The sequence below is a fragment of the Lagenorhynchus albirostris genome, chromosome 9 (assembly GCF_949774975.1).
Source record: "Lagenorhynchus albirostris chromosome 9, mLagAlb1.1, whole genome shotgun sequence".
Classification (NCBI taxonomy): Eukaryota; Metazoa; Chordata; class Mammalia; order Artiodactyla; family Delphinidae; genus Lagenorhynchus; species Lagenorhynchus albirostris.
In genome coordinates, this window is record NC_083103.1 from 54179584 (window position 1) to 54193924 (window position 14341).

General features: G+C 38.5%; 1 protein-coding gene across 3 annotated transcripts in view; it reads left to right on the plus strand.

The window, feature by feature from the left end:
* ACER3 (alkaline ceramidase 3) overlaps nt 1-14341 on the plus strand; it is a 183801-nt gene that overhangs the window by 93386 nt on the left and 76074 nt on the right. For 2 of the 3 annotated variants that reach the window (XM_060160095.1, XM_060160096.1), the window contains exon 3: nt 1394-1446. The exons of the other annotated variant lie outside the window; for it this stretch is intronic. In XM_060160095.1, coding sequence (XP_060016078.1) covers nt 1394-1446 — 53 coding nt within the window. The remainder of the gene's footprint in view (nt 1-1393; nt 1447-14341) is intronic. 3 annotated transcript variants of the gene reach the window in all.

The following is a 14341-nucleotide window of genomic DNA, read 5'->3' on the forward strand; positions in this document are numbered from 1 at the left end:
GCAACCATCTACTTCCTCATTTCTTTAGTAAGATGAGTGCAATAACTCTTGACTTCTCTCATCTCATTTTGAGCAGTAAATAATGTGATAATGTCTATAATGATTTTTTTAAAAAGCATGAGTAACAAAGAGTTTGAAATTTTTTCAAGTGGCTTCATACAAATGATTTGGTAACATCCACATTTACCATGTTTGTTGGGCTGACTCTTACATCCTTGAGGCTAACTCCTCTGACGTCATTTTTGCTTTCTCTGACTTCTTTCATAAGTCCCCTCTCTGTGCTCCTATAGTACTCTATACATATCTTTTTTTTTTAATCATATCTCCACATACTGGCATCTTCTGTTTATCTGCCTGTCTCCTCCATTAGCTTATAAACTTCATTAAGGCCAATGACTGGATCTTATCTTTGTACCTCAGCATCTGTAGTTGAATTTGGCAAATAGGAGGTATTCAGTAAAGGCTTGTTGAACTAAACTTAATCATAGTAGAAACTGTGTTATCAGATGTGATAGGGAGTGATATTTAGTCCGTTAACTTTTAAAGAGTCAAAGCTATAATTATATTGAAAAAAATGTATACCCACCTTCAAGTTTTATTTTAATTAACAAATAGTTGTATAATCTTTGACAATGATTTGATGTAGGGCATGGCCTTTGAATATGGGACCCTAATTATAGTTCTACTTAGTCTTTCTTGCATTGAAAAACAAACAAAAAATTTTAAACCCTAAAGTGAAAACAGTTTGTTTAAAATGGAGGCACTTGGAAAGAACTTTGAGACATGAATACAGAATCTTTAGATATTTACTGTTTTTCCCAATCTATAATAGATATCTTATCCACAGCTAATTCAACAGCAATTTTTATTAGCAACTCAATTCTAATGAGTCTGTTTTAAACATTTTTAACAGTTTTTGTAGAAACAGTAGCTCTCTTTTTGCAGTCATACTTCTGATAACTAAACACAGTGGCATTAACAAGTTTAGGAACAAACAGAAGTGACTGGCTCTTATTAAGCATCCACCTCAGCTATTTGGATTAGAACTAGCTAATCCAAAGGAAGTACTGAAGAGTAGCTAACAAGCTGTGATCATTAAAGCTTACCCTGAGCATCTGTAATACATTTTATGCAAAAAAATGGAGAATATTTATTAATCTAATAAATCACTTAGTGGAGGAAATTTACGAGAACTTGTTTATTTCTGTACCAAAATTTCATCAGTTATAGATAGAGCTTAAGCAGGGTCTGCTATATCCTCCCACAAGATTTCATAGATTTGTTCTAAAACTCAGTGCTTTGAAATGTCTTACTGTCTTCTCAAGTCACTCTGGCCACCCCCAAAGAATTTCATGCTAATTGTTTTTTTTTTATTTGTTTGTTTTAATTTCAGTGGTAGGAATGGGATCCTGGTGCTTCCACATGACTCTGAAATATGAAATGCAGGTCAGTAATGACAAAATTGACTTAAATGCTTATTTCTCTTAATCCAGAGACACTTCAAATTTGAGGAAAGAGCACATTACTAGAGGATGATATTGAGGCAAGAAGAAAAAAAGATGGAATTTGTAATCCCTGGAGTTTTTTACTTCAGGCCAAAGGATCCAGGTTGAGGAAGTGAAGGGGCAAGCAAATAAGTGTCCATAGAGAAAACAAGCGAGAGCAGAATGGGTTTTTGACCACCTCTGTGCAGGCATGTATGACTTTAGAGTAGGATTAAAAAGTAGAGTCTCATGGAGACATCTTAAGAAGATAAAATCAGTTCACCAAAGTAATGTATTCTTATTCTTGGCTGCCTACATCCCCTTATGTCTCTCTTGTGGCATCCACTTGAATGGTCTGGTCCCTTTAATAGCAAGGTTTTAGAGCTATGCAAGGATTTTTATTTACTGTCTTTGCTCTAAGGGGGCCATATAGCTAGTCCTCAATCTTTTAACCTCTTTGTTCCCCATCACTAGCCCAGAAACTTCTAGAATAGCACTGTCCAGTAGAAATATAATGTGAACGACGTATATAATTAAAAATCTCCAGTAGCCACATCTTAAAAAGCCACATTAAGAAGAAATAGGTGAAATTAATTTTAGTAACATATTTTATTTAACACAGTATATCCAAAGTGTTACTTCAACATGTAATCAGTATAAAAATTTATTAATGAAATGTTTCACAGCCTGAAAATGGGTGTATGTTTCACACTTGCAGTGTATCTCAGTTAGGATTAGGTTTATTTCAAGTGCTCAATAGCCACATAAGGCTAGTGCCTACTGTGTTGGATAGCGCTCTTCTGGAAGGATCTGTTTATACAGTAGTCTAGGAATTATTAATTACAGCTACATTAAAATGTAAGAATTAATTCTTAGAATTGATTTTACTATTCAACATATTTATAATAAGGTGTCATGTTTCTTGTGCATGCCATGCTTGACATGGAGAATACACAAATGAATAAGACACTGGTCTGACTTAATCGAGCATAGAACACATTTCTTACACTCTCTGGCTGGGAAAGAAGATTTATAAACAGTGATATAATATGGAAATTATTTATTTATTTATTTATTTTTTGCGGTACGCGGGCCTCTCACTGTTGTGGTCTCTCCCGTTGCGGAGCACAGGCTCCGGATGCGCAGGTTCAGCGGCCATGGCTCATGGGCCCAGCCGCTCCGCGGCATGTGGGATCGATCTTCCCGGACCAGGGCACGAACCCGTGTTCCCTGCTTTGGCAGGCGGACTCTCAACCACTGCACCACCAGGGAAGCCCTGGAAATTATTTTTAAAGAAGTACAAATACACTATGGCAACACAGTGGAGCTTAGAAGAATCTATAATCGTTAAAGACATTTAAACAGAATCTGAAAGAATTTAGTTGAAACTTTTTAGGTAGTGAAAGGTGAAATGACATACTGCACTTGCATTAAGACATAGAAGCAGGGAGTCATTACAATGGTGGTGTATCTGACAACAGTGATAAAGCTAGAATGTGTTTGAAGAAATGACAGGAATGATATTCAAAAATTTTTAACTGTATGGCAAGAATACCAGCAATCAGAATGGTGATACCAGTGAGCAACAGCTAAATAATAACCCTGAAAATAAGGTTTTGCATTTTGTCATACTAAAAAATAACTAGAATTTGTCCAGCCCTAGCAATCATTGAATGCTTCCATATATACTGTCTTAGATAGTTATTACTCATGTTTTATAAATTCTAGTACTAGAGCTGAAAGAGTCTAGTAGATTTGACCAAAATCATTCACAGTTTATAAATGATATACACACACCACATACACACACACACACACACACATGCATGCATGCAGATTTCTCTATGCACACATACACACACACACACACATCCATGCTATTCTCTGACTCTGTCCATGAGAGGACTTAGGAGCCGGGAACCCCAATACCAAAGAGCATACCTATCATCCAGATCGTTCGTCATTAAAAGGAATCTGGCTGGATTCTGAGGGTTGGGGCAGAAAAAAAGGACAATATGAGCCTGAACCATCTTTTTGTGCCAGAAGGAATGGAAATGATAAAAGAATGATGGGAGGGCTTCCCTGGTGCCGCGGTGGTTGAGGGTCCGCCTGCCGATGCAGGGGACACGGGTTCGTGCCCCGGTCCGGGAGGATCCCACATGCCGCGGAGCGGCTGGGCCCGTGAGCCATGGCCGCTGAGCCTGCGCGTCCGGAGCCTGTGCTCTGCAATGGGAGAGGCCACAGCTGTGAGAGACCCACGTACCGCAAAAAAAAAAACCAAAAAAGAATGATGGGAAGATGTCAAAAGGACACTGAAGGCAACTTGAAGGGCTTCTCTCAAATTTGAGACAATTTGAGCATCAAAATAAGCAATGATAGTAACAGATTATAAGTTATTAAATCCATTGAAGACACAACCCACTGAATAAAATGGGAAATCATGAGTCCAAACTAAAATAATACATGATATAATAAATGAAACAGTAAGTGATTATGAATAAGTGGATAGATTAAAAGTTTGATGTTGAATTTACATTGTTTCAAAGTACATTATTACAAAATAATTATAAAGGGTAAAAGGGTAGCGTTACAGTGGAGGAGACTAGCAGACACCACCTTAATCAAGCAATCAGAATGAGTATCTTCATAATGGGACAAATCAAAATTGTATGCCACCGGAGGATGCAGTGGCAAAAACATAGCATCACTTCTCTGGTATTCTTGCCAAAGATGCATAATCTGAATCTAGTCATACGGAAACATCAGGCAAAATCAAATTGAGTGACATTCTACAAAACAACTGGCATGTAGTCTTCAGAAGTATCCATGGTCATAAAATTAAAAGATTGAGGAACTGTTCAAGATTGAAGGAGACTAAAAAGATATGAGAAGTAAATACACTGTGTAATTCTGGGCTGGATCCTGTGTGTGTGTGGTATGTGTGTGTATGTGTATGTGTGTATGCTTATACTTAGGATATTATTGTGACACTTAGAAAAACTTAAATGGGGTCTGAGGATTACATGATAGTAATAAATCAATGTTAATTTCCTGATTTTGTTGGTAGTATTGTGAATATGTAGGTGAATATCTTCTTTTAAAGATGTAATTCACGTATCATAAAATATACCCTTTTAAAGTATACAAGTTGTTTTAAGTATACTCACAGAATTATGGAACCCATCACCACTCTCTAATTCCAGAATATTTTCATCGCTCCAAAGAGAAATCCCATTCCCATTAGCAGTCACTCCCCATTAATCCCTCTACCTTGACAACCACTAATCTACTCTTTCTCCATGGATTTGGACATTTCATAGCAATGGATCATACGATATGTGGCCTTTTGGTTCAATCAGGCTGAAATATTCCATTGTTTGGATACAGCACATTTTGTTTATCCATTTATTTATTACTGGATATTTGGGTTGTTTATGAGTTTTTGGCCTTTATATATAATGCTGCCATCAACATTCATACACAAGTTTTTGTGTAGATGTACGTTTTCGGTTCTCTTAGGTATATACTTAGGAGTGGAATTTCTAAGTCAAAGGGTAACTCTATGTTTAACCTTTGGAGGAGCTGCTAGACTGTTTTTCTAAGCGACTACACCGTTTTACATTCCTGCTGGCAATTCTCCATATCCTTGCCAATACTTGTTATTGTCCGTCCCTTTGATTATAGCCATCCTAGTGGGTGTGATGTGGTATCTCGTTGTGGTTTTGTCCTGCATTTCCCTAATAATAAGTGATCTTAAAGCATCTTTTCATGTGTATATTGACCATTTGTTTACCTTCTTAGGAGAAATGTCTATTCATATCCTTTTACCTATTTTAAAATTGGGTTATTTGCCTTTTTGTCATTACATGGTAAGAGTTCTATATATATTTTGAATACTAGACCCTTATCAAATATATGGTTTTCTAATATTTTCTTTAATTCTGTGGGCTGTTTTTTCACTTTCTTAATAGCATCCTTTGAAGCAAAAAAAAGTTTTCAATTTTGCTGAAGTTCATTTTATCTATTTTTTCTTTGGTTGCTTTTGCTTTTGATGTTGTATCTAAGGAACCATTGCCTAATCCACGGTTATGAAGATTTATACCTGTGTTTTCTTCTAACATACTTAGAAGTTAGCTTTATAGTTTTAGCTCTTACATTTAGGTCTTTGGTCCATTTTTAATTAATTTTTGTATGTGGTGTGAGGTACAGGTCTAGCTTTATTCTTTTGCATGTGGATATCCAGTTGTCACAAGTCAATTTGTTGAAAAAACTGTTCTTTCCTCATTGAATTGTCTTGGCACCCCAGTCGAAAATCAATCAATTATAAATGTATGAGTTTATTTCTTGACGCTCAATTCAACTCTCAGTTCTATTTCATTGACCTATATGTACCTTGATTACTGTAGATTTGTAGTAAGTTTTGAAATTGGGAGCTGTGAATCCTCCCAATTTATTCTTTGTTTTAAAAACTGTTTAATCTATTCTGGGTCCCTTGAATTTCCTTATGAATTTTAGGATCAGCTTATCAATTTCTGCAAAAAGTTAGCTGGGATTTTGAAAGGAATTGCATTGAATCCATACTTTGGAGAGTATTGCCATCTTAATATTAAGTCCTCCAATCTATGAACACAGGATGTCTTCCCACTTATTTAAGTCTTTTTAATTCCTTTCAGTGATGTCTTATAGTTTTGACTTCTTTTGTTATTTATAAGTATTCTTTTTGATGCTATTGTAAATGAAATTGTTTTCTTAATTTCACTTTCTGATTTCTCATGCCTGTTGTATAGAAATACCAATGATTTTTGCATATTGCTCTTGTATCCTTGCTGAACTTGTTTTTTACCTCTTACAGTTTTATGTGTATGTGTATATAGATTTGTTAGGGTTTTTTGTGTGTAAAAGATCATGTCATATGCAAATAGATATAGTTTTACCTCTTCCTTAGCAATTGGATGCCTTATGCTTATTTTTCTTGCCTAACTGCCCTGACTAGAACTTCTAGCACAGTGGGTTTTTTTAATTGAAATATAGTTTACATTATTATAGTTTACATTATATAGTTTACATTATTATTTTAGTTTCAGGTATACAGCATAATGATTCAGTATTTTTGCAGATTATACTCCATTATAAGTTATTGCAAGATAATGGCTATAATTCCCTGTGCTATGCAATATATCCTTGTTGCTTATCTATTTTATATATAGTAGTTTGTTAATTCCATACCCTGATTTGTCCCAGCCCTCTTCCTCTCCTCTTTGGTAACCACAAGTTTGTTTTCTATATTTGTGAGTCTGTTTCTGTTTTGCATATACATTCATTTATATTCTGGACACTGTTGAATAGAAGTTGAGAGAGCAGACATCCTTGTTTTGTTCCTGATCTTAGGAAGAAAGCTTTCAGTTTTTCACCATTAATTATAATGTTAGCTGGAGCTTTATGTAGATGTCCTTTTTAGGCTGAGGAACTTCCCTTCTATTCCTACCTAGTTTGTTGAGTGTTTTTATCAAGAAAGTGTGTTGGAATTTTTAAATGTTTTTTCTGCATCTCGGGATGATCATGTGGGTTTTCTTCTTTATTATATTAGTAAGGTCTGGTATGTTGATTTATTTTCATACGTTGAACCAACCTTGCATTCCTGTGATAAATCCCATTTGGTCAAGGCATATAATGAGTGAATATCCTTGAAGGAAACACACACTAAAGTACTTTGGAGTAATGGAACCTTATGTCAGCAGTTTACTCATATGGTTCAGGGAGAAGAAAATTATTTGTATTGTACTTCTAACTTTTCTGTAGGTTGGAATTGTTTTAATAGTTTCTTTTAAACAGAAAAGCAATATACATATCCTTTGACCCAGTAATTGCACTCGTAGGAATACTTCCTAAGAAAGTAATCAGAGACAGAGAAAAGATTTTCACAAGGATGTTTATCACAGCATTACACGTGATAAAGACTTATAAATTATCTAAATGTTTTAACAATAGGAAGATTGTTTGGGAATTCCCTGGCGGTCCATTGGTGCTGAGGCCCAGCTTCAGTCCCTGGTCAGGGAACTAAGATCCCATACAGGCTGTGCAGCATGGCCAAAAAAAAAAAACATAAGGAGATTGTTAAATATACTATGATATATCTAAATTAAAATAATATTTTGAAGACTATTTACATGGGAAAATGTTATAGAGACATAAAACTTTATGTAATATGATATCAATTTTATAAATAATAGTGAAAAGACTGGAAGGAAGTACATTTTGCCTCACTTCTTTCCCCTTTTTACAAAGTTTGCAACCTATGGCCCCAAATTAATTGTAACTCTTAGCCACCCATACAGATATCCTTAAAGCCCTTGCCCCTTGCTTTTTGAGTATTATTCAGCCCACATCCAGCTCAATTATCTGCCTATTCTGTGCCTGAACTGAGTAGCGAAGTATTGCTCATAGAAATTACATCCCTTTGTTAAATGATCTCACTTTTAAATTATTGAACAGAAATCGCAAATAAGCACTCAATGCTACAAGGCAGTGCCATTACATTTCCCGGATAATTTCACTTCCCAGACCATTATTTCACACCTGTTCCTTTCTTTAGATTTCTTTTTACATCTCTTTTGCCTCATACCCCATTCTCCTTGCTGATATCTTCTTCAGTATTTCATGAGAATATAGACAGAATCAGCCAAGAACTCCCTCATCTTTCTATCACCTCCTTCTTCCTCCTATTATTATGGAAGAAATGTATCAAATCCTGTCAAAGCCAGTGTCCCCTTCCCGGGGCTCTAAACTTACCCCCTCCCTCCTACTCAAAGACTTCACTCCTGCAGTTTCATACCCCACCGCAGTCTCTTGCTCTACCACAGTCTTTAGGAAGTCACTACATTCAGTCACTGCCATCTGCATCAAACATGCTCAAACAGTTCCTATCTTTTAAAAATTATTCCGCCATTGACCTTGTGTCCAGCCCTAGCTCTTGAGTCATTGTTCAGTTCCTTATCACATCAGAACCATTTGATTATCTCCTCTCTCTCTCCACTCACCTCCCTCTCTTTCCCTCCCATCCCAGTTAGGCATCTCTTCCCTTCACTTCACAGAAACTGCTGTTGTCAAGGTCAACAGTGACCTTCATCTTGCCAGATCCAATAGACACATTTTTATATTCTTCTTATTTGACCTCTCAGTAGCATTCCACATGTTGTTTGCTTTTTTCTTCATGAAACATTTGTCTTGGCTTCCCAGTTTTCCTTGTTTATGGAAAAGGAAATTCCCCTAGCTTTCTTCCTTACCTCACTGGCTACTCTTTTGTCCTGGGCTACCTTCTCTGTATGCTCTCCAAGGTGATCTTATATAATCTCATGGCTTTGAATGTGATCTATATACTGATGATTCAAAACATCTATCTTCAGCTCTGACCTAACCTTTTAGCTCTAGATTTGTATATCCAATTGTATGTTTGACATATCATAGAAATCTCAACCTTTAATATGGGCAATATATAATTCTTTATTTCTTTTCCCATACCTGTTCCTTCCTGGTGTTCCCCTGTGATGCCATCACCCACCCATTTGCTGAAGCCAAAAACCTAGACTCATCCCTGATTTCTTTCCTTCCTTCATCCCTCACATTTAATCTCTTCTTCTGGTTTTACTTTTAAAATATACCTGGATCTGCCTACTCTCCCTGTTTTTACTACTCCTACCTTAGTGTAAGGCATCACCATCCCATTTCCTGACTACTGCAGTAGTCAGCCATTGCCTCTGCAATCAGCCAAGATGATCTTTGAAACTTTAAATCAGGTCATGTCATTCTCCTGCTTAAAACTCTCCAAGGGGGACCTCCCTGGTGGTGCAGTGGATAAGAATCCACCTGCCAATGCAGGGGACACAGGTTCGAGCCCTCCCTGGTCCAGGAAGATCCCACATGCCACAGAGCAACTAAGCCAGTGTGCCACAGACCCTGTGCTCTAGAGCCTGCGAGCCTCAACTGCTGAGCCTGCGTGCTGAAGCTACTGAAGCCCGCACGCCTAGAGCCCGTGCTCCACAACAAGAGAAGCCACCGCAAGGAGAAGCCCACGCACCACAACAGAGAGTAGCCCCCACTCGCCATAACTAGAGAAAGCCCTCCCACAGCAACGAAGACCCAATGCAGCCAAAAATAGATAAAATTTAAAAAGATAAAAACCACTCTCCAAGGCATCCATTTGCATTAAAGTGAAATCCGGATTCTTTACCATGGCCTACGTGATCCAGTCAGGCTCCAGTTCTGCAGCTTCAGTGTTTACAATTCCTTTGCATTGTTCACTACATTCTAGCCACACTGGCCTTGTTGTTCTTCAGACAAGACCTCATGCCCTTTGTAATTGCTATTTCCTCTGCCTGCAATACTTTTATCGCAAATTTTTGCATGTCTGGTCCCTTCTGATTCTTCAATACAAATGACATCTATTCAGACATGCTTCCTCTGACCATTTTATGTAAAGCAGTCCCTTCCGTGAATTTCTTTTACTTTATGTTTTTCATAGCACTTATTGCTATTCGAAATTATCTTATTTGCACTTTCCCCTACTAGAATGTAAACTTGAGAGCAGGTATCTCACCTCTCTTAAATACTGCTCTATCTTAGCATATAAAATAGTGCTGACATATGCACGATAAAAGCATACATGGAAGGGAGGAAGGAAGGACATTTAATTAATCACACGAGTGAATGACTAAAGAGTTCTATTGAAATATTAAATTGTAGTTACCCCTGGTTTGTGGGGTTACAGGCAATTATATTTCTTTCTCTCTGCATTTCTATATTTAGCAAGTTTTCTACAATAAATAAGAAGTACTTTTATGATAAGGACAATACATGTTTATGTTTGTTGTAAAGAAAGGAGACTTTAAAAGACTCCAAAGTTTATTTGGAGGAATAGTAATACTAATAAGCCAATCAGAATACCCTTCATCCTAAAGCAGACTGCCTCCTATTATTGGGGATATTTAACTCAGTTTTGAGTTTTATTTATGTGGCAAGATTATTTTATTTTCCAAAGATGTTCACACCCATATATCCCATCCCACCTGCTTTCCTTACAAGGTGACACTGACTCTCCTCAAGAGGTGGAATCTCTTGTTTGTTGCCCTTGAATCTGGGCAGGACTGTGACTATAGTAGACCTGAAGCTATATGACATCCAAGACTGAGTCATAAAAAGCAGTACAGCTTCTGCCTAGTCTTCCTGGGACATTTACCCTCAGAACCCAGCACCATATTGTAAAGAAGCCACTTGGAAGAGTCACGTGTAGGTATTCTTGCTACACCTCACTGAAATCCCCAGACTTCAGCCAGCATCAACTGCCAAAAATTTGAGCGGGTGAATCTGTAGATGATTCCAGTCCCCAGCCTTTGAGCTATCCCAGCTCACAGTGAGTGAAGTAGAGATGGACCTTCCCTTCCCAACCCTGCTTTAAACACACATTAATGAATAAAGTAAATATTGCTATTTTAAGCTGCTGAGTTTTGGGGGGGGTGGTTTCATACAGTGACAAATAACCAGAAAAATTTACAAAGCTTCTAGTCTGATTCTGTGCATGCAGTATTCTCTGACATTCCCTTAACACATGTTTTCTAAGACTTAAATTTCACTATTATTTATTTTTATTTTTATTTTGTTTTGTGGTACGCGGGCCTCTCACTGTTGTGGCCTCTCCCGTTGTGGAGCACAGGCTCCAGACATGCAGGCTCAGTGGCCATGGCTCACGGGCCCAGCCGCTCCGCGACATGTGGGATCTTCCCAGACCGGGGCATGAACCCGTGTCCCCTGCATCGGCAGGCGGACTCTCAACCACTGCGCCACCAGGGAAGCCTAAGACTTAAATTTTAAAATCTCAAGGATCATTCTTGCTGTCCACTAGTCCTAAAATGTTTACCCTGGAAGTTAGTGTGTGTCTCTTCCATACATGAGGAAACAGCTGGATCAATGTGCTGAGACAAGCTGTCGGGCAAGACTAGGCATCTGAGTGAGCCGGGGCGGTGGGGAGGGGCGGATAGACTCCCCTGCTGTGCACTGATCAGATCATGACAGGAATATTGCATTCAGGTCTAAGGCCTGACCTGGCTATGTATTCAAATGAGAGACCCCAGAATGGTGAAAGAATTAAAAATCTAGTCATGATACCTGACTAGGGGAAGGAACTGGGAATGTTCAGCTTGAAGAAGAGAAGACATGTTCAGTTACCCCCACTCAGCTGTACACACCAGGCTTTCTCTCCATTCTAGTTTGTCGTTTAAACTCTCAGGCAGAGTGGCAGCTCTTCTAGGAGGCCTTCCATGGCCCCAGGGTGGCATATGTACCCCTCCTATGTTCTTCCATATCATGCTCCATGTATCACTATTGCTTGCCCTTATCAGTGTTATTTTATGTATATTTATGTGTCTGACTTCTCTATCAGAATGTGAGTTCCCAAGGAGCAGGGACTCTCTCTGCTTGACCTTGGCGTATCCTCTACTTATCCCATGGGTCTGGCATATAACACAACATAAATGTTTTACAAATCAGTATTTAAGTGTTGACACGTCGAAGAGGACCAGGTTTATTCTTTGTGGTCCTAGTGGGGTTAAAGACTAAGAGACATCTTGCTCAACATAGGGGAAAATTTTTCTGAGCCCATAGATAGTAAGGCCTGCCTTAGAAGATCTGGAGTTCTCTGTCCTTGGAGGTACCCAAGCATAGGCTAGACAAACACTTTCATTAGTTCAATAAAATTTTTTTGGTATCTGGGTAACAGTTATGCATAGGTAAAGATTATATAATCCTTCTTTCAAGGAATCTGTGGTCTAGGAATGAAGATAATATGCCAGTGAATACAGTGATTGGAAAGAGAAAGTGATTATTAGGGCGGGGAGGTCAGAAAAGGGGTTTCATACAAAAGACTCAGACACATGTTTGAATTGCATTGTCAAAGATGAATAGGAATTTGCCAGGCCAACTAGAACACAGAGTTGTGAGAGTACGTTTGGCTTCTCAGAGCCCTGCAGGTAGTACATTATGGTTGTAGCCTTGGAGTGGGAGGATGTGGTGATGATGGTGACAGTTCTACCAGTAATAATAGCTAACATTTGTTACATTATTGAGCAGGCAGGCAATGAACTAAGTGGCAGGAGATGTGGTTTGGGGAACTAACCACAGGTGCATCAAAGCCTCATGGAATTTATCCCCTGTGAACCATTATTTTAACCTGTATTTTGAGCAGAGGTGGGACACACTTTGATTTACATGTAAACTTAATAGTTGGCAAGATTGTCACCAAGGTAACATAGCATTTGGATGGACAAGATGGCCTTTGATCCTGAGATCTTTGACACTATGCTTTATCATTATTATCATACTGCTTTATCAACTTCACGGACAAATTTTACACATGCCTCATTTCATTCCCCCTTTGGTCTACACGATGGTGGTTTTATGTGCTTGCCTAACGTGGCAGAAATGACACTTGACCCATTTTCCCAATGATTGAGGAGGAGGGGGGAATCATCAGTATCGAAGGATTTCTTTAAATAGCTTCTCCATTTCTTTAATCTAAACATAACATGATCATGGATATCCCTTGCAGGTTCCCTGTCCTGTCTCCTTTCAGGATAAATTTGACTCAACAGTGTTAGGCCATCATTTGTTACGCACAATCACTGAAGCAAAGTAAGAAATGGCAGTGTTGCCCTTACCTGCCTCTGGTGGTCCGTGAACCATTTCACCAGCCTGAACTTGGCTTGTTGTAGCTGTAGAAAAATTGGAGGCCTGTTTTTTATTCCTGCCTAAACTGAGCACAAGCAGATATTAAGAGTTCTGTCTTCAGAATGATTTGGAGCTCGAATGGTATTTTCATCAGATTTATTGTTCCTGGGTGGCTGCTGCATGGGTTCCAGTTATTTATTTATTTATTTATTTGCGGTACGCGGGCCTCTCACTGCTGTGGCCTCTCCCGGTGCGGAGCACAGGCTCCAGACGCGCAGGCTCAGCGGCCATGGCTCACGGGCCCAGCCGCTCCGCGGCATGTGGGATCTTCCCGGACCGGGGCACAAACCCATGTCCCCTGCATGAGCAGGCGGACTCTCAACCACTGCACCACCAGGGAAGCCCCTCCAGTTCTTATTCTATCAGTTTACTGGCTATTTGAGCATAGACATGCCACTTAATCTTGCTGAGCCTTAGTTTTCTCATCTGTCTAATGGGTCTAATATGCCTGTAGGAGTATTATGAGGATCAGTTGATTGGCATATGTGAAAGGACATCCTTATTTAATAGGATCTATTAAATAAGTGTTTAATAAATGTTAGTTTCCTTCCTTTTTCTTCAGTCAGCCAGAATGTTTGAAACCACCATTATTGATTCATTGTTAGTGATTCATTCCTGTAAGTAGTGTTAAATTATGTGTGCCCCTGTGGAGGGTAACATTTTAAGCTATTACTAACTCCTTTCTCTTGATTAATGTGTCACATTCTTGTGGCAGCCAGCCAAGAGCAATACATTTGGGAGTGAGATTGAGGACAGCATTAGAGAAGGGGTAGAGATAACAGGAGTGAGCAGACGGCCTTCACATAAGGGGTAAAAGGTACCAAAGAACAATTTAGAATCATAGAACTTTAATATTAAAAGAGATTTTTGAAATTTAGTCCAAATCTGTAAATTTTATAAATAGAAGAACAGCCCAAGAGAGGGAAAGTGATCTGACTAGAAGTTAGGAACAAGATTAGGACCTACATTTTGTTTTGTATTCTTTTGTTGCCTTTACCTGTTTTAGGATTTTATCTTGCGTTGATGGTGGTAGGAACTTTAAGTTTTTAGGAGACTTCGCCCAGATTTTCTTTTCATCTGTT